The sequence below is a fragment of the Mustela putorius genome, unplaced genomic scaffold (assembly GCF_011764305.1).
Source record: "Mustela putorius furo isolate JIRA1106 unplaced genomic scaffold, ASM1176430v1.1 tig00003850_pilon_pilon_pilon, whole genome shotgun sequence".
In the NCBI taxonomy this organism is placed as follows: Eukaryota; Metazoa; Chordata; class Mammalia; order Carnivora; family Mustelidae; genus Mustela; species Mustela putorius.
Window position 1 is genome coordinate 5,094,921 of NW_025422002.1, and position 27,114 is coordinate 5,122,034.

The window sequence follows — 27,114 nt, forward strand, 5'->3', positions numbered from 1 at the left end:
CATAAAATGAGCCATTTGTTTCAAACGATGTGCTAGAAATGTCTCAGGGGTCTTCAAGGACCAGGGAATCATGCTGGGCTCCTAATGACAGGGGCATCTAGTTAAAAGCCATCGCTCTACAACAAGGTGCTCTCCTACACGTGAAGCAGCTGTCAGGCTTTACCGGGCCACCAACCAAGGTCAAGCCCTTGTCTCTGCCTCATCTACTGAGGCACAAAGAAGCAGGGTTATAATAAGGTTCCTGGCCAAATAGGCTGGCTTGCTGGAATAAAAGTTCCCACAAACTGCTCACACATCAAAGTTATCAAGTAGCTAATGGACATGAAAGCTTTATAGCAAATAAAACACATACGCATCACAGACCTTTCCTTAAAACAAAACAACACAGTGGAGAGGAACAAAAGGAGAGTGAAGCCTGCTTGAGCAGATACCAATTTATTCGACATAGTGCATGATTCAGAGCATCTGATATTCCACAATCAACAAGATTTCCTACTTCCCTATTATAAAATACTGGACACCCTGAATAGAGTTCATTCAAGGTTCTTGTTCCTCTTCTCCATCTAGAATTAAACAGGTTTCTGTGTAGTACACATTTCACATTCACCGAAGGCTTTGGGGAGAGGGGGGTGAAGGGCTTCTAACCACCCCCCCAGACCAAAGGCACTTAATGTTAAAAGATAAAGCACGGTAGAGTCACCCCACAGACATTCCTGCGTGTTCAGTGCTGAACTTGAGCACACCACCAGGGGCCCATGTGGGATTCATCCTGACAATGTAAAAGACACCGATTTCCTTGAAAACACAAAGTGCAGTATGAATATAAAGACTCATCACCACCACCTCTTCCACCATCCCATCCTTTTCTCAAAATAATACATAAGGGACCTCTTATTTTACATGATTAGTATCACCCAAGTTCACACATGGAAAAAAATAGCTAAAAAAATCATCTGTCATAAACTCTTACTATGAAACCACAATAGACTCTGATATACGCATAAACTCTGTGAGCTGGAGAAGGCCTCAGAGGTCATGCCGCGCATCCCCTCACTGGACAGAGGAGGTCACCGAGGCTCCGGAAGGTCAAGTGTGGGACCCTGAGGTCTAGCCCCAGTGGCATAGCCAGGGAAGAACACATGCCTTCCAAAGTTTCACTCAGGGTCTCCTCTACCCACATCCCCTTTCAAAGACTCTCCAAAGTAAGCACAGCAATGATCCCCAGAAATGCGCCACACAATAAAGCACGTGGGCTGACGCAGGTCAGTGATTTGGTCTCGCAAAGGGGTTCCTTTGGCCACTGGGCGGGTATGAACCCAGAGTGGGAATTCTTCACTCGAGGCTGTTCAACATTCTGAGGAAAGCCGAGGGCAGGTCAGACACAACATCTTGGATTTGGGAAGGCTCATCTCGGTTCTTAGCCCGTGGTGGGCTGACGGTCAGCAGCACAGCGGAACCCCAGGTTGGAAGCCGAGCTGTCCGGTGTGTTCTGGCTCCGAGCAGCACAGCGGTACCTGTAGCAGTAGGACTGGCCAGAGACAGAGAGAAAGGTGAGTGTTCTCCGATTCATGAAAGGGTCTCAACTGTCAGATTCATGCTATACCCAAGCAGAAGCTCTAGGGAAGGCATGACCACCGGAGACAGCACCCCCCAGCCACACACACAAAACACCCAGTCAGCACATATGTTTTGGAAAGGGCCGCACATTCAGAGTTCACCACATAAAATCCAATGTTCACCTTAGAAACTATGGTGTAAAGATGTTAGTGCCAGCATTATTTAGAACACTAAAGAAAACCCATGTAACAAGCAATGACTACAGAAGTTATGCTCATCCACATGTGAGATTACTAAGCAACCCTTAAAAGCCATGTTTTTATGTAATACTTAATGACACAGGAAATTCTCATGATTCACTGTTAAATGAAAAGTCAGAATACAAAACTGTGTGTGGTGTGATCACAAGCTATATAATTACATCTGTCAAAGAAAAAAAGACTGCAGATTCAAAATGCACAATGCAAACAATAGTTATATCTGAGCAATGGAGTTTCAAATTTCCTATGATAAGTATATATTACTTTCCTAATTTGAAAAGTTATTTTTACATTTAGAGTACATGACATTAAACCAAATAATAAAGCTAAATAGCAATTGAGAAAATATTAATTATGAACAAAATTAAGATATTATTTAATATTCAACAGAGGAGCAAAAATTAAACAGCAAGCCTAGGAAGATAAAGAGTAGAAAAGGCTGTGAAAAACATTTTTTGAAATATGTTAGTTTGAGGGGAGGGCGCCTGGATGGCTCAGTCGGTTAAGCATCTGACTCTCACTCAGGTCATGATCTCAGGGTCCTGGGATCAAGCCCCACATGGGGCTCTTGGCTCAGCGCGGAGTCTACTTCTCCCTTTCCAGCTGCCCCTCCCCTTCTTTATAGACTCTCCCTCAAATAAATAAAATCTTAAAAAAAAAAAAAAAGAAATACATTGCTCTTGGATTAGCTATAAAGCTATACGTTACTGTATGAGAGATGTTTTATTATCTAGGAGCAGAGAACATATACATACCTGAGCACAAATACACACAGACATTGAGCGCCTAGCACATGCCAGGGATGCGAGGCACTGCAGGTGTCATTTCATTGAATCAGAACAACCCAGATAAATTAAATGGGTTATCCAAGATGACATAGTTGTTGAGGTAAGTGGAATTTGAGCCCAGCTCTGTCTGGCAGAGCTCTTGCCTCTGTAGCAAAATTCTATACTCCTAGACGGAAAGACAGCACATCTCATGCTTCTTTCCCAACCCCAATACATCTGTCCTGCAGGGACATGTCTACTTGCCTGGGTAAGAAAGCAAGACTCACCACCGGCCCCCGAAGTAGATAGTCAGTGAATAACCACAGATTACTGAATTTACATCAAAACTTGCCATATTCCCAAAACTCTTCTATCCTAGGATGGTACTTTGACACAAAATAACAGAGAATGAGAATAAAGTAGTTACGCACTGTAGCATGAGCATTAATGTTGAGATGACCCAGTGAAACTAAAGTCCCTGTTAAGGCGGCTAAAGAAACTGCACAAAGAATCACGTAGAGTAACTTTGGGACTCATGAAGGAGAGATCCTTTGTGGAGGGGAAAATAGGTCTGTCTGAAAGAGGCTGTTTTTATTTTTTCCTTAATTCTTATTCTTTTTCTCATAGAAGTTGAGTGTTTCTAATCTTCATAGAAATTATCTCTAAAACTGCCACAGAAATTGTCTGTGACAATTTCTATGTCAAAGACATAGTGGTTTGTCTTCTACAGATAGTGAAACAATAGCAACCAATTTTCTCATTTTCCCTGTGGCCAGTGAGGAATATAACATATTATCACTATTCAGGCAGAGGAAGATGAATAAAAAGTAGGCCTGAAATAATGAAAAAACTGATGGTATCTGCTACACGACCGGTGCCTGCCATGCAATGGAAGCCCTAAAATGACTAGAGGTCATCCCATAGGAGGACGCAGCAGCCTCATCCCAGAGGCGCCTGGGTGGTGCAGTCGGTTAAGCATCCAGCTCTTGGTTTCAGGGCAGATCAAGATCTCATGGGTTGGGGGATCCACCCTTACATCAGCCTCCATGCTCAGCAGGGAGTCTGCTTGAGATTCTCGCCCCCTGCCCCTCCTCCAACTCATGTACTCACACATTCTCTCTCAAATAAATAAATCTTAAAAAAAAAGAAAAGAAAAGCAGCAGCAGCAGCAGCCACCTCATCCCACATAGACCCCACTCACCCAGATGCTGTGAAGCAATAGTGCTTTGGTATTTCCAGCCTAGAATGCCAGTGGATAATTCAGGGCCCCATGGTACCAAGTGTGCATAGTGAATTCTACACTGGAGCAAAAATCGAGTTCACGGGCAGGCAAGCATCCAGACATGGACATTCTTGTTCCATAATTGTACCACACATGACAAAAAACAAACAAGCATCTCCTGATTGCCTGCTGTGCACACCCATAGAGGAAGCCTGACTGTGGGCATGGTCCTGTCCCGCTGGACATCACAGGCTGGCTGATGAAACAATGACAACACATCAGACAGCTACAAAACATGCTAGGGTTAAAAGATTCTGAGGTTTTTATTAACTCAGGTAAAGGAATGGTCCCTTGTAGAAGGCCAAAGTCTTTAGGAAAGACTTTGGAAAGACTTAGAGAAGGCAAACCTTGGCCATAGCTGGATTTACAGGATTATGGCAGTGGTCTTCGGACTTGAATCGCCTGAACAGCTTAAGAACCTACTCCTAGGCCACACACCCAAGGATTCTGACTCAGTCAACCTGGTGTGCAGTCCAAGAATTCACATTTCTGACAAGCTTCTAGGTGCTGCTGATGCTATGGGACCCAAGAGCTGCAGTTTGGGTAGAACTCATTTATAGAATTTAGAAAGGAGGAAAGAAGGTATATTAAGTAGAGAAAACAATGACATCAGAGGCATGAAAATGGAAAAACTCAGGCAAGTTAAGGGGATAGGAAGGCCATAGCCTGATCATGTCAGAGCCCAGTTTATTTATTCATTAAATATTTGAGATGTTACAACATGCTAGATGCTATTCTGGGCATGAGGGATGAAAGGTAGAACAAGACAGAAAATCCACCTGCCATCAGAAAGCTTACATTCAACAGGGATTAGTCAGAGAACAAATAAACTGATAAATTCAAGACTGTTCCTGGGAACGGTCAGCTTGGAAGAAAGTAAAATAGGGAGAAAGGAGTGGGAGTGAGTATGTGGCTACTTTAGACAAGGCAGCCTTGAAAGGCCTCTCTGAGGTGGTGCCAGGTGAGTTGCCCAAAGATTTAGAGAACAGTAATTCCAGGCAAAAGTAATCACTGTACAAAGACAGTAAATGATAAAAAGCAGGAAACATGGGTAGATAAAACAGGATGGTGTTACATTACAGGCAATCTTCTCAACAGAAAGAATTTGGGCTTGATACAAATGGAAATCGTGACAACCATTGTGCTAATTTACTCAGCAGAAAGAGAAAAATCCAAGACTCTTCAGCTATTTAACCTTCGGCAAAGCCTTTCTGAATCTATTCCCCTGTTGATGAAATGGGGCTATTAATGAAATAATGTCAAAATGCTTTATCTCATCTTTACATAAAAAAAGTAAAGCACTGGCTACATGGAAGTTATTGTAACTGTTACTTTATAATGAACACAACAGGGGCAACTGGGTAGCTCAGTCAGTTAAGCTTCTGTCTTCAGTTCAGGTCATGATCTCAAGGTCCTGGGATCAAGCCCCACATGGGGCTCCCTGATCAGTGGGGACTCTGCTTTTCCCCCTCCCTCTGCCCTTCTCCTTGCTTGTGTGCTCTGTCTCTCTGTCAAATAAATAAAAGGAATCTTCAAAAAATATATAATGAACATAACACTCTTAATTATAGAAACTAACGCTGACTGTCTTACTGACATTTTGGGGTTAATCTGCTTCCTCACTAAAACAAAAGCATTAGCCAGCTTCCCCACAGGTCTTAACTAGCTTCTGTTGGAAAGAGAACACTGCCAGTATCTGAATGTGGATTTACAGTTGACCCTTGAACAACATGGGTTCGAACTGCACTAGGTCCATTTACATGCATTTTTTAAAAAAGATACAGTAAAGCACTGTAAAGGTATTTCCTCTTCTCCTTATAATTTTAACATTTTCTTTTCTCTAGCTTACTTTATTATAAGAATACAGTATATAATACATATACAAAATACGTGTTAATCAGCTGTTTACATTATCGATAAGGTTTACAGTATACAGAAGGTTATCAGAAAAGTTTTGGGGGAGTTAAAAGTTTTATGTGGATTTCTAATTGCATGGGGAGGTGGTGCCCCAGCTACTGCAATGTTCAAGGGCTACTTACACACAGAAGTTATTTGCTACATAAATGGGAAAGATGAGGACTATCTCTGGTAACTAAGGCATAGGACTAAGGTCTTTGTTGGATCGCATATTTCTTATGCAACTTATCTCTCAAATTAAATTAAAAAAAGATTTTAAAATAAGATGCTGCTCATATGCCACAACATTCAGGCCATAACAACTCAGAAAAATGGTGCCCGACTGGAGGACCATATTCAGAAGGATTGTGAGGCAGCTGTGACGTAAGACAGTAGGAAAGAGATCCATAACATAAAAAAGATTTTTGCCATAGCCATATTTGAATACCTTGGCACACAGAAAATAATTCCATCTAGGAGGAGAAAAGAAACAAGAATGCACTAATAAATGTGGGCAAAAAACTAAGGACAGTTTACTTAGGAAGCAGGATAAGTGGTTTTTATTGTCATTTTTATGTTTATTATTTACTTTCTGATTTTTACACATTGAATTTTTTTTTGGTAAAATAATAAAAGCTTAAAATCAGTGACAACAAAAACAGCTATTACTTTATGAGATCACAGCAGACCCTAAAACCTTCCATTAGCATAAACGACTGTGTAGAACTAAACCTTAAAAAGCAAGTCCCATCATGAGTTAAAAGGTGGGAGGTCAGGACCACCGTAAGAGAGTCAATTCACATCGTCATTCCATTTCAAATGAACTCTTTCACTCAGCAAACACTTATTAATAAGTAGTTCATTTTCAATTCCAATAATGGGCAACTAATAGAACACATAATTAAAAAGGAAAATGGCCTGATTTTAAATGTCCTCATTGCTTTTTCTTTTTTTCCAGCTCTACTTTTAGTACCCAAAATGGTTGCTAATGATGTTAGGTCTTTGAGTGGCTAAAATATGGGTCATTTTACTAATTAAGAACATGGATAGTGGGAAGGACCCATTTTAGCCCTTTTTCATCAAAATGGATAATTACTATATGAAACTGATCTCAATAACTTCACTAAGAAAGTGATCCTGGACTCAGCAACAATCCATTTAAGATAATGACTTACCAGCCTTGGGGCTCTGAAGTCAAGAGGGACAGCGAGATGGTTTTTATGAGATGAAGACTTCCAGGGATAAAGGAAAGTATAGCTCATTGTGAAAAAAATCATTATGTAAAATCACACAACAGAAGCCGGGGTTCTCAATTTCACATCCATTGCTCTTGCTACTGACACTACATCAACTCCTTTCTTAGTAATCTTGATGTAAAATGGAAGGAAGGTGAGGATTTCCTTCATGTTATAGGTTGGGTTAAAGATCCCACAGGGATTAGTCTAACAGTATTCAAGAACAACAGCTAGTATTTCTTGAGTACTTACTGTATGAAATGTTCTAAGAAATTCACATGTATTGGCTCACTTCATCCTCCCAATAATCATCTGAGGTAAGTATTAGCATTTGCACTGTATACATACAAAAACCTGAGGCACAGAGATGATGCTAACAGTGTGCCTAGGGTCACCTTCTATAGGCAGTGGATCCACGATTACAACTTTTTTGATCCCATTTCAGAGTCTGGGCTCTTAACCCAATGCCATGTTGTCGCCAGTTTTTCTTCCTGTGCTCTCTTCTCATTATTGAAGCTGTACTTGGGATAGACTTTAAACAAGTTACAAGTAACCATCAGAGCTTATGTTAGTCATGCAAGCTAGTCCTGGTCCATGATCAAAAGTTAAGTCACCTTTCAAGCAAGGTGATTCTTTTCAAAATGAATTACATTTTTTCCTTTATATAGATTTCCTTTCTTTTACTGTTTTTACCTATGCTACAAAAATCATTTCAAGGATTCTGCCTCTCTAGTTAGTTCATTAGTTCACTCCTTATTAAAAAAAACAAAACAGGGGCGCCTGGGTGGCTCAGTGGGTTAAAGCCTCTGCCTTCGGCTCAGGTCATGATCCCAGCGTCCTGGGATCGAGCCCAGCATCGGGCTCTCTGCTCTGCGGGGAGCCTGCTTCCTCCTCTCTCTCTGCCTGCCTCTCTACCTAATTGTGATCTCTGTCTGTCAAATAAATAAAATCTTTAAAAAACAAACAAACAAACAAAACAAAACAAAACAAAAACCTGAAATACCAGCCTGATGTTAAATACCTACATCATCTGCAACTAGCTTGATGAAGATCCTAGAGCTAATGTTCTTTTCTGGAAAATCCTATGGATCCCACAGTTTTATTACTCTGCTATTCTTTCTTCTGGAATACTCTCTTCATCACTCTGGGCATGACTAAATGTTTTAATTTAGCAGATTAAGAAAAGCTAAAGATGCATAATATAAGCTCTAAATGAACCCTGAAAATTTTAAAACAAAGAGTTTTAGGTAATAAGCCAAAGGACAGAAAATGGAGTGATAAAAGATGCTTAACTAAAGAAGTGAGAGAAAAGGAAACAAAGAACAGATGAGACAAAAACGACTACAAATATCAAGATGTCAAATTTAAACTCAGCAATATCAACAACCACATTAAGTGTATATGGTACAAACAGCCAATGGAAAGGCAGCGATTATGCCAATAAATTCAACAACTCAGTTGAAATGAACAAATTCCTTAAAAGACACAAACTCCCAGAGCTTAATCAAGAAGAAAGAGATATTTGCATAACCCTGTTAACTAAATTAAACTTATGGTTACCACTCTACTCCTAAATGGTTTCCTTGGGAAAATTCTACCAAGCATTTAAGTAAGAAATACTGCTAATTCTACATGAACTGTTCCAGAAAATTCAAGAGGAGGGAATATTTCCCAATTCAATATCTAAACACAGCAATACAATGATACCAAAACTAGATAAGAAAACAACAGACCAATATCCATCATGAGTGTATATGCAAAAATGCTCAATATTTTAACAAACTGAATCCAAAACATATAAAAAGGTTAATACATAATAACTAAACAAGCACAGTCTTGGAAGGCAAAAATGGTTTAACATTTGAAAACTGAAAATCTATGAGTGTAATTTACCATATTGAAAGACTGAAAAAGAAAAACCATACAAACATCTCAACAGCTGCAGAAAAGGCATCCAGCAAATTTACATCCATTTCTGATAAAAATCACAAAAAGCTAGGAATAGAAGGAAACTTCCTTGGACTTACAAAGAACATCTCCAAGAACACTACAGCTAATATACCTGATTTTTAAAAAATGTTTAACCCCTTATGATCAAAAATGAGGTAAGAATGTCTGTTCTTACCATTCATATTCAATACTATATTAGACATTCTAGCCAATGCAACAGAGCAAGAAAAAGTAGTTAAAAATATTTTAAAGGAAGTAGAATTGTCTATATTCACAGATGCTATAACCACCAATGTAGAAAACCCAAAAGAAGTTACAAAAACATTACTAGTATAGCTGAATTTACAAAGATCACAGAACACAAGATAAGCCAATTAGATCATGTAAATGTATTTATTAATAACATATATTAGGTTAAAAGATATTTTAAAAGAATAAGCTGGGAAGCTTATGAAAATACAGATTCAAAATAAGCAAAAAATATGAAATGTTAAGGTAAACACGTTCATATGCACAACAATGGAATACTTTTAGTGTTCATGCTTAAAATGTTTTTTATAAGCATCATTTTCTCTATTTTCTTGAGGAAAACTCTTCTGGTCCTCAAATCTTACAGAGTAGGGGCACCTGGGTGGCTCAGTGGGTTAAGCTGCTGCCTTCGGCTCAGGTCATGATCTCAGGGTCCCAGGATTGAGTCCCGCATCGGGCTCTCTGCTCAGCGGGGAGCCTGCTTCCTACTCTCTCTCTCTCTGCCTGCCTCTCTGCCTACTTGTGATCTCTCTCTGTCAAATAAATAAATAAAATCTTTAAAAAAAATAAAAAATAATCTTACAGAGTAAATGGATTCTCAATTTTTTTTTAAAGATTTTATTTATTTATTTGACAGAGAGAGAAATTACAAGTAGGCAGAAAGGCAGGCATAGAGAGAGAGAGAGGGAGAAACAGGCTCCCCGCTGAGCAGAGAGGCCAATGCGGGGCTCGATCCCGGGACCCTGAGATCATGACCTGAGCTGAAGGCAGATGCTTAACCCACTGAGCCACCCAGGCGCCCCTGGATTCTCAATTTTTAAAAGTGTCATATGTCAGAAACACAACTGGTGGTAATTAAAGTTGTGATATACTATTCTGCAAAAAGAAATTTACCTGTTTTTCATGGAAGTCTACTTCCCTAGCAAAAGTCTATTTCCCTAGCTAAAGACTGATATGTATGTGAACATTTAAAAGTGCTGGGATGGGACACCTGGATGGCTTAGTCATTAAGCGTCTGCCTGGTCCTGGGATCGAGGCCCACATCAGACTCCCTGCTCGTGGGAGGCCTGCTTCTCCCTCTCTCACTCCCCCTGCTTGTGTTCCTTCTCTCTCTGTCAAATAAATAAAAAAAATCTTAAAAAAAAAAAAAAACTTTAAAAGTACCAGGATGATCTAGGGCAATGCTTTTAATTTCAAATTAAAATTAGAATTGTAAAGATAAATTTGCCTACATCTTATCATAAATGTGGATGTAAAGCATAAAGTAAACTCAAATATAAACTTCCACTTAAATAACGGGATTTAAAAATTTATTTTTTTTATTTCTTTAAAAAATATTTTATTTATTTATTTATTTGACAGACAGAGATCACACGTAGGCAGAGAGGCAGGCAGAGAGGGAGAGGAGGAAGCAGGCTCCCCGCCAGGCAGAGAGCCCGACATGGGGCTCGATCCCAGGACCCTGGGATCATGACCCGAGCCGAAGGCAGAGGCTTTAACCCACTGAGCCACCCAGGCGCCCATGGATTTAAAAATTTTTTAAAAATATTTTATTTATTGGGGTGCCTGGGTGGCTCAGTGGGTTAATGCCTCTGCCTTACCTCAGGTCATGATCCCAGGATCCTAGGATGGAGCCCTACATCGGGCTCTCTGCTCAGCAGGGAGCCTGCTTCCCCCTCCCCTCGCTCTGCCTGCCTCTCTGCCTACTTGTGATCTCTGTCTGTCTTTTTTATTTATTTGACAGACAGAGATCACAAGTAGGCAGAGAGGCAGGCAGAGCGAGGGGAGGGGGAAGCAGGCTCCCTGCTGAGCAGAGAGCCCGATGCGGGGCTCCATCCCAGGACCATAGGATCAAGACCTGAGCTCAAGGCAGAGGCATTAACCCACTGAGCCACCCAGGCACCCCGGGATTGAAATTTTTAAGAAATACAGAAGACACACACATTCTCTACAAAGATTCTCTTTAGACCAGTGGTTTCCAATTTTTGCAGTATATTTTCATCCCCGAGACCCTTAATATCCTGATGCCCAGGCCATACTCCAGAGAAATCAAAATGAGATGAGGGGAGAATAGGCACTGGTCTTTTATACAGATCCCAGATGATTCTAATGTGCAATAAAGTTTGAAAACCACTGTCTTAATGTAAAATTTGATAACACACCCACTGTCAAATTAGTCACTTAATTTGAAGCTCCTATAGGTTGTTTTAAGTCTCTAACTGCCTGGTCTAACTGAATTACCATGGAAAACTTCTCGTAATAACCATCTGCAAAATGCCATCTTTGCATAGGGATAGAAAGAAGCTGAAGTGTTAAAGATACTAAAAATACATGATTTAAAGAAAAAAGGGAGAGGTGGTACTCAATTTCCAAACTCCTCAAAAATTTTACTCATGAAACACCAACTCACACTGATTACCCAAGAACAACCAGTTCTGACACTGAAATCAACCCAAAGAGCAGACACACTTTGAGACTGATGCTTATTTCATAAACCACATACATTATACCTAGAACATTCGTGATGTTTCCATCCTAGTATACCGTAATCCACCCTCCTCTTCCAACTCTCATCTTAACCTCAACAGAGGAGCCGAAATTTACAGAAATCTCAAATAAATGAAGGGTGTACTTCCAGACAGACATGCTGGAAAGAGTACACAGCCACCCTGGTTTATGGGACAACAAAGGTCTCTCAAAGGGTCAAGATTTAACAGATGAAAATTGGTTAACAAGAGATCATTCGCAACCTCTGCTTCTTTTCCCCATGCCCCATATCCAAATCTGAAAAGATGTCTTTTGTTTTGTTTTGTTTTGCTTTGTTTTACTTTGATGAGGGTAGGTATGTATTAGCAGAAGTGAATGAGGGGTATTTTAGGGCTAATGTTTACACTGGAGTTTAATGACTTGACTTACCTTATGGCACATGTAGGATCCACCTTTCTTTACCCGGTCTTTTCCAGAAGGGGGGCCTTTCTGTGGATGAAGAGGATGCATCAGTCCAGAAAGCACAGATGTTCCTCATCAATTGGCAGAGAGTTCATTTTAGTCCAACTAGTTCTTTCATATCTGCCTTTACTCTCTCCATGTTTTTCTGCCCCTGGGCCCTGAATCTGCACCCGTACACCCTTCCAAATGCCCACCTCTCCAAATCTTACCCAGGCTATATACGGTCCGCCTCAGGTTTCCACTTTGGTGAAATCTTTCAGACTACAGCAACAATCCCCCTTCTAAACCTGGTAATAGCATTTCTCACCTAGATGACTAATAAGCGGCTTGGCAGCACTCTGATATCACCTTCTCACACTGATAAGCAAGTTTATGCTGCATAACAACTGGCTTGTTTAAGTGGACTGGCTCACCTTCTGAATTATGTTTTTGTAATCCCACTGTGCAGCACCTATTCAACCCTTTGTTGACTGAAGGATTTTGCTTTCTATCTTTAAAAAAAATGGGGGTCAGGTTGATGGAGGTATAATTTACATACAATGAACTTTAATCTTTTTAATGCTTTGTAAATGCACACATTTGATGAGTTTTGACAAATGTATAGGCCTGTAACCACTACCACAATCAAGATACAGAATACAGTTCATCCTTTTCAAAACAAGTTACATAGTGCTGCTATGAACCAAGCGTGGATGCGAATATTAACCCATGTAATCTCCATAACTTCCTTTTTTTTCTTTAAGAATTTATTTTACTTTTAAGATTTTATTTATTTATTTGACAGACAAGAGAATACAAGTAGGCAGAGAGGCAGGCAGAGAGAGGTGGGGAAGCAGGCTCCCTGCTGAGCAGAAAGCCCGATGCGGGGCTTGATCCCAAGGACCCTGGGATCATGACCTGAGCCGAAAGAAGAGGCTTTCACCCACTGAGCCACCCAGGCGCTCCTAACATTTTATTTTTAAGTAATCTCTACATCCAGTATGTGGCCTGAACTCACAGCCCCGAGGTCAAGAGTCACGTGCTCCACCCACTGAGACAGCCAGGCACCCCTCTCCATTCCAATTTCTAAAGTAAGATAAGCAAGTGGCAGAATAAGGATTCACACCCAGGCATTCTGGCTCCAGTCCATTATGCTACCCATTTAGAGACCAGGAATGTAGAAAATTGGGCAATGCCGACAAGGGGACCAGAAGCAACTGTGGCTACCACCATAACGGAAACTGAAGCCTGAAACAGGCAGCCAAGATGCAAGACTCTTTTTTCTAGGGAGGGCTTTCGATAAAAGTGTACTGGAAATGAACATCCTAAAACTTTAGTTACCAGCATAAGGGCCTCAACATCAGATGAGTCATGCAAAGAACATCTGAGAAGTACCAATAGCCTCCTACAAACCAGAACCACATATGGCAAGTTTCAGGGCTTACAAGGACCTTTTTTTTTTTTTTTTTTGCTTTTCCTTTGTTAGGCAAAAAGTCAATTAATCATGCAGCTGCCTGCTTTTTGTCTCCTGAAAATGAGACAAGTTCGAACAATGACCCCTATCTTAGTTTTCTTTTTCTTGTCAACTACCTAGAGTCAAGGGCTCAGACTAAGTGGCAGAGCCATGTTTTCTCCAAGCCTGGCGAACACACTGACCTGCAAATGTCAACTATGTGGGCAGAAGTTCATGCTTTCTAAGCACTTCCAGGTCTTTAGAAAGGGTCACAGGCCACGCCACTGACTATTCTTTATTCCATGGCAGGGCCCCCATATTTCCATGGCCTTAAATGCTTAATGCTATGCTAATAAACTTTCAGTGGTTAGAAATGGGCAAACTATAAGTGAGAAAAGCTACCTGCGGGAATAATGACGGCCAGCGCAGCCTTCTTCCCAGGTGTGTCTGGAACCTGGCAGACACTGCATTACAATCTTCTCTATTATTGTAGAGAATCTGGAGCTGAAAGGAACACACTGCTGTCTGTGGAGCTACCCTACATAATGGCCACTGTCTCCTACCCGAACTTTCTCGCTGAGGAGGTTTTGCCGCACACTCACTGCTTCCTTCAGGTGGCTCTCGGTGTGCTGGGTTACAATGACCCAAATGACAGCTTAAACTCTGACCAGAGTATCTGATATCATGCAAGATTAAATTCTTTTGTTAGGTTACATCTAAGGACAAGAAGGAGCAGACTTGCCAATAAGAATGAGTGAGAACAAAATCAGTCCCTTTCATCACCATCTCCAAGGAAGTGAGCCTGCAGTCAATAAATACGACAGCCATCAAAGGGACATGACCACTAATAAGAGTCATCCTGTATCAACATAACTACAGCAATGAATGCCGGCCTCAACTGAGGTGACTGCTCAGATGATTCTTGTAAATAAAACTGTTTTTGCCAAAAAACAACACAATGTAGGATCAGCTCTGACTGTTTGAAATGCTTACCACTTTGCAAAACCAACCAACCAAAACCAAAACAAAACCAAAAAAACAAACCCAAAACACAGAAAAATTACTAGGGAGGGTGTAGCAGTTTGAATAGTGTCCCCCCAGAATTGTCACTCACTTAGGGCCTCAGAATGTGAACTTATTTAGAAACAGGGACTTTGGAGATTGGTAATTTTCATAATTTAGGGTAAGGTCGTACAATATCATGATGAGCCCTAAATGCAATGACTGGCGCCCTTGTCACAGGAGGAGAGGACACAAAGAGACACCTAGAGGAGGCCATGTGAGGATGGAGGCAGAGACTGGTGTGACACAGCTACCAGGCGAGGGTTCCCAGGACCTGCCAGAAGTTGGGTTCTCCCCTAGAGATGCAAGTGGGAGGATGGTCCTTTTGGAACCTTGATTTCAGCCTTGACTCCAGAATTGTGAGAATAAATGTCTGTTGTTTCAACCACCAAGTGTGTAGTGATTTATTACAGTAGCCCTAGGACACCAGTACAAAGAGGAAATGTCCTCCTTTCTATTTGATAAAGAAAGGATCGATACATCAATATTTAAATTGTCTCTCATGATCAAGTTTGTGAATGCAGGTTAATAAGACCACTTAGGAAACTACCAACACTAGTGTCTGAGTGCCTCGTATTTCTGCCTCTTACCCTCACAAGAATAGAGGCTGCAGTGTCCCATCACTTCTACTGCCTACATTAAGAATCTAAGTAAAAAACCACACACAGGGATTCCACCCAGAAACTGACAAGGACCCAAGTGACTGTTATCTCCCAAGGGACTATCACCCAGACCTGCTCTCCTCCCAGATACCAAAATTTTAACGCCTCTAATGCTTGCAAAGAACAGAAAAAAACAAACAAACAAAATATGCAAGTTTCTAAATGTCTGCCCCAATAATCTCAAAAGGCCAGGAAGCAGCTAAGGATCTCAGGAAAAGAGATAAAGAAGCAGTGCTCTGAGTGTTAGTGCAGGGAAATACACCCCCATTTAAAACACCTGGAAAGGCATAAAAGTTGTCAACAATGAAAAACCCACACAAGACACCACAGAACCCTCATCAGTAAGACTGACTTGTTGGATGAGAAATAAGTCCGCAGGAAGGACGGTGGCCAGCCTGTTCAAAGCTCCAAGGATATATTTCACAGGAGCATTAACAATAACATTTTGTGTAGTCAAGAGAGATACTACCCTTCCTCTCCTTTGCACACCCAACATGATGACAAGGAAAGCAACAGAAGGGAGAGAAAATCTGACTCTTCCTCAGTCAGCAAAAAAGTAAAAAAGCACTGCTGTTAAACATATTGCTTGATAACATTCCACAGTGTGGAATACTACATGGCTGTTAAAAAGAATGAGGTACATTGAAGAAAATATAAGGCACTTCTGTCAGAATATACTGCACTATCATTTTTGCTTAGACAATAATATGGAATCAAGCATTTATTCTGCTTTTCTTATACACTGTGTCCCAGTGGGGAGTTAGTTACCTGGAACGAGCGGCTGGCCCTGGGGTACAGGAGGGCGCCACAAGGGCTGCTCCTCACGGGTAATGCACTCATCCGATTTTCTTTCTCATTCTATTTGATGCACTGTTTGATTTACCTCGGGGCTTGCCTTGTGACCCAGGGATTATTTAGCAGTGTGCTGTTAGTTTCCAAGTGTTCAGAGACTTTCCTATTTTGTTTCTATTCTTGATTTCTAGTATGATTCCATTGTGGTTGGAGAGCATACTGTGTACAACTATAACTTTTAAAAATGTACTGAGGTTTATTTAATGGCCTCAGATATGTTCTCCTTTGGTACACATTCCATGAGTTCTCGAAGGGATATTCTGCTGCTGTTGGAACAGGACCTGATTAGGTCCTGTTCATTGGTGGTATCATGGAGTTCTCTTAGATCCTTACTGATTGTCTATGTAATTATACTTTCAATTGTTGATAAAGAGGTGTGAAAGTTTCCAACTACAATTGTGGATTGGTCTATTTCTCCTTTGAATTCTTTGTTAAATTAGTTTTTGCTTCACATGTCTCAGCTGTATTCATTGGTGCATGCATATTTAGTATTAATATGTCCTTTTGTTGGATTACCCATTCTATCATTACAGAATGTCCTTTGCTGACTCTGGCAAATTGCTTTGCTTTGAGGTCTACTTTAATATGTGATATTAATACAGCCATGCCTGCTTTCTTTTGATTAATGTTCGTACATCTCTTTTCCCATCATTTTGTTTTCAATCCTCTTATTTCATTATATTTGAAATGAGTATATTTTGTAGACTGTCTATAGTCAGGTTTTATTTTCAATTTACATGGCCAATCTAACTTTTAATTGATATACTTAGAGCATGTGCTTTTAATGAAATCATTGATAAGTTGGGACTTAAGTCTGTCATTTTCTTGTTTTCTGTCTATTCTCTTTGATTTTGTTTCTGTTTGCTTTTTTCTCCCTTCCTGGGGATTACCCAAACATTTTTGTTAAGAAATCCATTTTTATTTACCTATAGAGTCTGAAGTTTACACATATATATATATGTATGTATATTCCCACAGTTTTATACAGAGATCACAGTTTTTTATATATAGATCACAGATTTATATGTAGATCACAGTTTATATATTCTCACCTATATCTATATTATATATAGATATATAATATAGAAACATTAATATATATAACTGTGATGATAAAACATCAGAGTCTACTGGTGTTATTTTACCAGTTCTAGCGTGGTACAGAACACTTATCTCCTTTTATATACCTTAAGGCTCCCAGGTTTATAATGTAATTGGAGGAAAGACATCCTCTAAATATATTTAGAAACACATCAGACAATGTTATAATTTCTGCTTCAACCATCAAACAAATTTTTTTAAAAATTGAGAGATTACATTTAAAGATATCATGCCGTTTCTTCTGGCCCTTATTAGTGTCCACTGTCATTCATACTGGTTTTTTCTCTATAGCCAAGATGTTCTTTTCTCTGCCTTCTTTTAAGATTTGTCTGTCTTTTATTTGCAGAAGTTTAATTATGTGTCTTGGTATGGATTTCAATGGGACAGTGCTGTCTGGGGTTCACTTAACCTCTTGAAGTTATAGGATTAAGTCTTTCTCCAAATCTGGGACTGGTCAGCCATTACTCCTTTGGGTATCCCCTTAGGACATCCCCCTTCTCTCCTCCTCCAGGGCTCCCAGAACACAAATGTTATGGTCAGATGGGTCCCTGAGGCTCTATTCATTCATTCATTTATTTTCTATTTTTTCCTCTGTTGTTCACATGGGATCATTTCTTTTGTTCTAGTTTCCAGTTCACTGATTTGTTGTTGTTGTTCAGTCCTTTCCATTCTACTTTTGAGCCCATTCCCAAAGCATTTATTTTAGTTATTCTATTTTTCATTTGGTTCTCATCTATATCTCATTTCTTTTCTGAAACTTCCTTTTTTTTTTTTTTTAATTTGTTTCAAACATATTCATAACTGCTGGCTGGAGAATCTTTATCATAGCTGCATTAAAATCTTAGGTGGATAATTCTAATACAATACCTCCGTCATCTCAGTGTTAGCATCCATTGTTCCTTTCATTTTGTTTGCTAACTTCCTGGTTCTTGGTATGATAAGTGATCATTCAATTGAAACCTGAATACATTTTTATTATGTTACAAGACTCTGGATCTCATTTAACCCTGTTTTAGCTGGCTTTCTGTGACCTCGAAGGCAGGGGAAGAGAGGGAGCTATCTTCTTACCAGGTGAAAGCAGTAATCCAGGTTCCCCACTTGGCCTCCCCTGACACCTCAGGAGGGACTCTTGTTACTTGCTCCTGCATGGAGGTGAGAGCTCTGGCTCCCCACACAGACTCCACTTACACCCCTGCTGTCATAACTGCTTAGCAGTGATGAAAGGCCTTGCTCCCTACTTTACCTTCTCTGCTACCACCCTGGCAGGGGTATTATGGCACCTCAAACACAGCTTCATGAGGGTACAAATCTAGGCTCCCCACTTGGCCTTTGCAGGCTTGGTTGAGGACATAGTTTTTTCAGCACTTGGGATATATCAGTCTAGCATCTTCTGGCTTCCATTGTTTCTGATGAGAAATCAACCATAATCACATTATTGTTGCCCATGTGTGATAAGATGTTTTTCTCTGTTTCTCAACAGTATGACTACGAATTGTCTTGGTGTGTTCTTCTATTTATCCTATTTGAAGTTATTTGAACTTTTTAGATGTCTGTAGATAACTTTCATTAAATCTGGTATTTAAATAATTTCTTCAAAAATGTTTTCCCCTTGGGGTGCCTGGGTGACTCAATCAGTTAAGTGTTTGACTCCTTCTTGATCTCAGCTCAGGTCGTATTGATTTGACTTCAAGTTCACTGATTCCTTCTTCTATTTCTAATCTATTGAGTTATCTGGGGGAATTTTTTCTTTTTTTTTTTTTTTAGATTTATTTTATTTATTTATTTGACAGAGGAGAGAGACCAAAAGTAGGCAGAGAGGCAGGCAGAGAGAGAAGGGGAAGCAGGCTCCTTGCTGAGCAGAGACCCCCAATGTGGGGCTCAATCCCAGGACCCTGAGATCATGACCTGAGCCGAAGGCAGAGGCTTAAGCCACTGAGCCACCCAGGCACCCCAATCTGGGGGAATCTTATTTCACTTGTTATATCTTTCACTTCTAGAAGTTTCACTTGATTCTTTTTTTATCATTTTAATCTGTTTATTAGGATTCTCTGTTGACAGACATCATATTTCCTACTATTTCTTTGAATATATTTTCCTTTATTTCTTTAAATATAACAGCTGTTTTAAAGTCTTTGTTAAATCCAACACGTGGACGTACTCAGAGTCAGTTTCTGTTTAACTAATCTTTTTCCTTGTGTGGGTCACACTTTATTTCATTTGCATGTTTAATCCTTTTTAGGTGAAAAATAGACATTTAACTTATTTGCTCACATATGCACACAGCTAGTTGCTCTACATTTGATTGAACCATGACTGGCAAGTGTTAACAGATGCTGAAGCTGAGTTATGGGTACATTCTCTCTGCTCTACTTATTACCATTTCCATAATAAAGTCCTTAAAAAAAACCCATATATTCATATATGCTAACATATACATAGACTCCCTTTATAAAGGGAGTCATTAAAGAACTATTAATGTTGCCTGAGAGGAAAGAAGCATTTGGGACACAAGGATAGAAGTTGTATAACTTCTGAAATCCACATTCACAAATTATTCATTTTTTAATGAGAAACAAAGGGGGGAAACATTTAGTACAATAATAAATAAGATGCTCTGGCAGGTATTGGTTCCATTTCACTGACAGAGATAACACTGATTATTAAAGCCTAAAAGTACCTTTTATTTTGTATCCACCATCTCCTCATTATAATCAATTTTTAATACTAAATAGCACAATACATTTTTTAAAGCAGGACTAAGAGTTAGCCTCTGAAAAAGGCTTACACACCTTATCAGAGCCTTTCCTTTTTACAATCATCATCCTTTTAGGAACCAAGTGAGTTAGGTACTGCTCCCATGGTATTCAGATGCTAGCTGACTGTCAGTTAGCTATTGTCAGAGTGTGGGCACATTTGGAAAGACCTTTCAGTTTAAAACTAACAAGCCTCTTCTTTTTAACACTGAAGGTAATCAGAGCTGAGCAGAAAAGTTGGGAGCAGTGGATTTACTCTTGGCTGGCAAAATCTACGTTGTTCAAAATCAGAAAACGCTTTTGAGATCATCTAGTTCCGAAGCTCCCTGTCTGAGCCCTTTGGAACTGAGAAAACAGAAATGGGATCTCTTGATCAAGTCAAGATTTCAAGAAGACTCTTTTAGAGACCTCATAAAATTATCAATGAAAAAACTGGTCTGGATAACCCAAACAGGTATTTTTTAAGGCTCTCTCTCTTTCTGGTCTTACCAGCACTATCAACATTATTTCCCATCACCACCCCCCAGAACAATGAGGTTCTCATGTTCCCTGAAATGACACTAGATTCTTTTTGCAGAATATGCCATTAAACTTCTATTTATCTTGTAAGATCCACCTCAAGTATTATCTCTTAATGAAGAGCATTAGATATGCAGTCAGACAACCTGCCTGGGTCTAAGTCACAGCTCTGACCTTGACTGTGAAACTAGTTTAAGTCTGGTAAGGCAACCCTTCTACATCCCAGGTTCTTCCCCAGCAAAATGGAGATGATAGAGATGATAACAGTATCTATTTCATTGAATTGATGTGGGGATTAAATAAGATAATGCACAAAAAGTACTTAGCAAGTAATAAATGACAAATGTGCAGTTGTTGTTATAACTATTATACAATATTAGTTCATGACTAATTCAGGTTTCTCAAAAGTACCCCTAAACTTAATAATCCAGGGGGGAATGTAATTTCTAAAGAAATTCCAAAATCAAGGAGATCACTTGATCCAATTTTTCAAAGGTCAAACCCCCAAAGGGAGTCCAACTTCTAATAAAATAGCTGACATGTTAATAACCATGTAGAAGGAAAACAGACTATCCTATTTTACAATGAGATTTGCACAGCGAGTCACTGTGTGCAGAAGTCACCGCAGCATTACACTCAGCAGAATGTGAACACTTTCAAATGGTAAAACCAACACAAAAACATTTTGGGAGCCACAGAAAGAGTGGAGTGAACCTCACCTCAAAAAGTATTTAAAATTAGCTTTTGAAAACGTGATTTGCCTCTGCACTACTTTCTCTCCCCCTGCCTGGTCCAAAAGATACTATAAATACCTGAGTAGAAAACTGAAATTCATTATTTTCAATTTGACAACAGCAGCTAGCCTGTACTTAGTATCATTCCTGAGAAGACCCAGTAACACTAAATATCTTAAAGTGCTTTATATACTGTGTTTTTGTCTGCAGATTAAATCCTGCTTCAAACCAACTAATGATACTAATGACAGCTTTGAAAAAGCAATGGACATCCAGTGAAGGAATGAATCAGAAAAGGTCATACATAACTACTCCTCAGTGAGTCTCCTCCATTTTACCATACTCTCCCCCTGTGCTCATGCTAGACTCCTCAGGAGTAATTCTGGATTCCTAGCTCTCCCTAAACCCCACCCCCAGCTGATCTGATTAGCTCTATCTCCAAAGCAGGTCTCTAACTGATATTAGCCATCATCTCCATGGTAACCAGTCTGGTCCCAACCACCATTTCTCACCTGGACCACTACAATGGCCTCATAATGGGTCTTGCAGTTTCCTACATGGTATCTAATTAGAGCAAAATAATATTGGTAGAATAGGGGCGCTTGGGTGGCTCAGCTGGTTAACTGGCTGCCTTCAGCTCAGGTCATGATCCCATCCTGGGACTGAGACCCTTATTGGGCTCCTAGCTCAGCAGAGAGTCTGCTTCTTCCTCTCCCTCTGTTTGCTGCTCTGTCTACTTGTGCTCTCTCTGTATCTCTCTGTCAAATTAATAAATAAAATCTTAAAAAAAAATAATATTGGTAGAATTGATAAAAGACTATGCCATGGTGAAAGAAACTGGACCAAAAAGAGTATGTACTTTATTATCCCATTCACCTAAAACTCTAAAAAATACAAACTAATATGCAGAGACAGAAAGCAGATAATTGCTTGGGCAGGGGAGGCAGAGAGGGGCAGGATGAAGGGATTACCAAGGCACACAAGGAAACTTCTGGGTGATGGATATGTTCATTGTCTAGACTGGTGATATCATGGATATATGTGTGGCACATACTTTCTGATCTGTGTTTGTGTACACACATACACACGGATGTATAAACTTATCAACTGGTACATTTTAGCTTTGTGCAATTTATGCCAATTGGACTACAGTAAAACTGTTCTTTAAAAATAAAAACAAACCAAATTATATTCCTAATATAAAGTGTGGGATTTCTTCAAATGATCCAGAAAAAGAGGGGAGCAAGGATTAGTGCGTGGAAATACAGGTGAAACAATATTAGACATGAACTGAAAATTATTAAAACTAGGAACTAAGGACATGGGGGTATCATATACTAGTCTCTTAACTTTTGCATATTTGAAATTTTCTATGATAAAAACTCTTTTTAAAAAGATTATATTTATTTATTCGAGAAAGAGAGATCACAAGTAGGCAGAGAGGCAGGCAGAGAGAGATGGAGGAAGCAGGCTCCCAGGTGAACAGAGAGCCTGATGCGAGGCCTGAGATCATGACCTAAGCCGAAGGTAGAGGCTTTAACCCACTGAGCCACCCAGGCACCTCAATAAAAACAACTTTTAAGTTAAAGGAGAGAAAATTATAAACCAGGATAAACTAAAAGAAGAAAAATACTACGTCTTACAGAGCCTCAGATTGCTAGGAGTCCAAGACTTCCTTAGAAGTTTAAGCACAGGCAAATGTGGAGTTTAAAAGCACAGATTTTAGGGGCACCTGGATGGCTCAGTGGGTTAAGCCTCTGGCTTTGGCTTAGGTCATGATCTCAGGGTCCTGGGATCAACATTCCCCACCCCCACTCTATCAAATAAATAAATAAAATCTTAAAAAAAAAAAAAAGAGGACAAATTTTAGTCTCCACTCTATAAGCCTGAGAAGTGGGCACATTCCTTTGAGAGCTAAGTCCTCCTTTCCCTGGTTGGCTTAAAGCTAGGCTCTCTTGCACACTTGACTTCTAGTTGAGCCTTCAAGCTGGATATATGTGTGGCACATACATCCCACAGATAGGGTTCCCACAGATAGGCTCCCACAGATAGGGTTCCAGCAGCCTGAAGTTTAGGAAGAAAGACAAATCAGCCAGCCACCCATCTGAAGGACCTCCTACATGCTGAAGCAAAACCCTGATAAAAACTAAGCACCTGCCTCAACAGGCAGCTCAGAAGCACACAAACATGAGCAACATGTTTATCTTCCTTTTTTCCTGACACCTCCACTCACAGATCTTCTAAAAGGAGTCTCAATCACCTCCACCAATGCTTAGAGAAAGGAACTCTCCAGCCAACATTTGCTCAGAGCATGTTAACTCACCATCTCATCTGAGCCCTACAGGAAGCTTGGGAAGCAGCAAGTGTTGTAATCCCCATTTTAAACCCAAGAAATATGAAAACTCAGAGACATGGAGCACCCAAGGTCCTACAACCAGCAAGTGATGGGGCCAGGAGTTGAGATCCATCCCACCTCTGTGCCTGTCCAGCTTGATTGTCCTCCAGGCTCAGCAACTCTGCCCAAAATGCATGTATGAAGGAAAGTCAAATCCCAATAACTCACTCTTTCTATTCAATGTCAAACATGTCAAAGGATTTTAAGAGTAGGCAGATGAAACCATTCCTTCAAGTAAAGCTTTCTCAGGTATAATTTTTTTTATCCCTTAGCACAAGGACCTATGAAGACGGGACTGCAATTAGCTTTAGTTAGACATTGCATGAGGAGAGGAAAGTCATGATGTCCAAAGAAAGGTCAAAGAAAGAAAACTTGGCATCAGACTGGAAAGAACAGCACATTAAACACAAAAACCAAATTAACAACCTCCACAGTATTTTGTCTTTCAAACCAGCATGCCTCGGGTGGTGATTAGCCTGTTAGTGAAATGAATGAAAACAGCCATTTCTTCCATGCTATTTGTTTCACCCACGCTAGGTTAAAATCGAAGAGAATTTTCAAAACTCTATTAAATTTGCACAGATGGTGGTAATGTCTCCATTTTCCAATAAAAAATGTCACTTCAAAGCCCAAGGTCTACAGTAACAATTCTTACTTCTGGGGTAATACATAAAACCGGGTATTTAAAACACTGATTCTAGGTATAACAGCTAATAATGGCAACTAGAACTTAACTGAGCACATATTATAAGCAGATATTTTTTCTAATGTTTGTAATCTTTAAAATGATATTCTGATATAGGTTTGATTATTGGTAGGGTAGCCATATAATTTATAGTCCAAGGAAAGATACTTCAGGGAAAAAAGTAGGAAAGCTATTAACAATTGCTCTGGGCACAGCCACAGACCACAATGTTTAGACACCTAATCATTAGCCTCATTTGATACAAGGAGATGTAAGGAGCAGAAAGGTTAACACCTGGTCCAAGGTCACATATCTAGTAAGCCAGGGTTCGACCCAGGTCATCTGGCTTGTGCCCCTTGTGAGCTGACACAGTTTCAGATTTTTTAAAATAAATCATTTCACTGTTCAGTTTGGAGAACACAAACCTCTCCATATTTCACAAGTTCACTGGATGAAATGACCAAAACCCCAGGAGAACAATGACTCTGGAGTTTATATATGTAAAAAATGAAAACACTCATTCAATCTTGGATATGCAGGTAAAACATGTCCCTTCTCAGATATGCTTCTCTCACCATAGACTATGTGCTTATTTCACTCAGGAATAAATCCACACCTACCACAAATCCACACCTACCACAGCAGCACCTACCACTTGAACACACATACCACAGATGCTTTTAGTGGCTTCACTGACTCAAACCACCCTGGGTTTGGGGGCTTTAACCTTATACATAGAAGCAACTGTTCCATTTCACAGACCCACTGTGTAAAATCTCACCTTCCCTTCTGTATTATTGGAAAGGGTTTCAAAAACTTCCAAGGAAAAAATCATGTCCCAGAAATAAGGTGTGAGAGGAGGAACAACATGGCAGAGGAGTAGAAGACTTAAATATAATGAGGTCCCAGGAGTTCGGCTAGATAGTTATCAAACCATTTTGAACACCTACAAACTCAACAGGAGACCACAGGGAAGAAGAGCAGCAATTCTAGGAACAGACAAGTGACCAAGTTCTGGAAGGAAGGACATGTGGAGAAGGGAATCCAAAGGGATGGGAAAGATAGACCATTGGGGGATGGGCCGGCTCCTGCCAAGTGGTAGAACAGCGGAGCACAAAATCAGAACTTTTAGAAGTCTGCTCCACTGAGGGACATCACTGCAGAGGATAAGAGGCGGGTAGAGCCCTCGTGGGAACAGTGTGGTCTCAGGACCAGCAGAGTGTCTAGGTGTGGCAGAGCTGCCAGGTATCGGAGCAGGGAAGCCAACTACAGAGACAGAGCTGAGGAGTGGGCTTTCAGCTCAGGGTTACCTTAAACTGTGATCTGAGGCACAGTTGGGCCACTGCTCTTCAAATAGGGACCCCACAGGTGGCAGATCTGGGGAGACCCCTCCTTCCTCCTCTGGAAGGAATGGCACAGGAGTGAGCTGCAGGAATCTGTGGGGTTTGGAGAGTCCGCATGGGGCCGTGCGCCAGAAATAGAAACGCTCGGTCACAGGCTGGTTGAGCACAGAGTGCGGCTGGAGACCAGGAAGATGTAAGGATTGACTGCTTTTCTCTCAGGGCGCACTGGGGCATGGGGCCCCGAGCTCTCAGCTCCTCTGGGCCGGAGATGGGATTTCAATCCCATCCTCCAGAGCTCTATGGAAAGTGCTCAGGGAACAAAAGCTACCGAGAGCAAACCCGAGCACATTACTTAGCCTGGCGCCTGGCAAGGGCAGTGCAATTCCACCATGGGAAAAGACATTTTGATACTCACTGAAACAGGCCCCTACCCCAGAAGATCAGCAAGAACAACCAGCCAAGACCAAGTTCACCAATCAAAGAGAACTCCAAAATGTAAGAGCTATGGGAATACAGCACATAGAATTCATGGCTTTTTCCCCATGATTTCTTAGTCTTTCAAAGTTAAATTTTTTAAAATTTATTTTTTTCTAATTCTATTTTTTAACTTTTCTCCTTCCTATTTTAATGTTTTTTAACTATTTTATCTTATCATTACCTTTCTAAAAAATCTTTTTAAATGGTCATTGTTATAGTCATATTCTATTGTATATGTAGAATGAATATGTATAAATACATATTCATTGTATTTGACCATATTTTTTGTATACATATAGGGTTTTCTTTTTTTTTTTAATTTTAGGATACAATTTCTTCTAACAGATCAAAATATACCCTAAATCTAGCGCATGACTTTGTTCTATTCTCCAGCCCAATCACATTCTTTCCTCGTTTTTTTTTTTCATTTTTCAACCAACTTCTTATATTATCAATTCCTTTTTTGCAATCTTTTTAAATGTTCATCTGTATAATCATATTCAATCCCTTCATTGAATTTACCCTTATTTTGTATATATGTAAGTTTTACTTTTCTTAAAATTTTGGGAGACAGTTTCTTCTAACAGACCAAAATGCACCCCAAATCAGGTGTGTGGCTCTGTGTTATTCACCAGGTTATGTATGTACGTGTGTGTGTTTGTGTGTGTGTGTGTGTGTGTGTGTATAAATATATATATTTATATATATATATATTTTTTTTTTCTTTTTCTTTTTCCTCCTTTCTTTTCCCCCCAGTTTTGGGTCTCTTCTGATTTGGTTAGTGTATATTTTTCTGGTATTGTTGCTACCCTTTAAGTATTTTGTTCTCACATTCATCTATTCTTTTCTGGATAAAATGACAAGGCAAAAAAACTCACCTCAAAAAAAAAAAAAAAAAGGGAACAAGAGGCAGTACCGACAGCTAGGGACCTAATCAATTCCAGACACTAGTAA

The 27,114-nt window shown here is 40.0% G+C and overlaps 1 protein-coding gene across 2 annotated transcripts in view; it reads right to left on the bottom strand.

The window, feature by feature from the left end:
- Positions 1-419: 419 nt before the first annotated feature.
- The window catches only part of SUMF1 (sulfatase modifying factor 1), a 106,107-nt gene continuing 79,412 nt past the window's right edge, over positions 420-27,114 (bottom strand). Inside the window, exons 8-9 of one of the 2 annotated variants that reach the window (XM_004738408.3) lie at positions 12,113-12,172; positions 420-1,528 (exon numbers count right to left, since the gene is read on the bottom strand). In XM_004738408.3, the coding sequence (XP_004738465.1) occupies positions 1,418-1,528; positions 12,113-12,172 (171 nt within the window). In that variant the 3' untranslated portion in view covers positions 420-1,417. The remainder of the gene's footprint in view (positions 1,529-12,112; positions 12,173-27,114) is intronic. The other variant, XM_004738409.3, reaches the window with a different exon arrangement.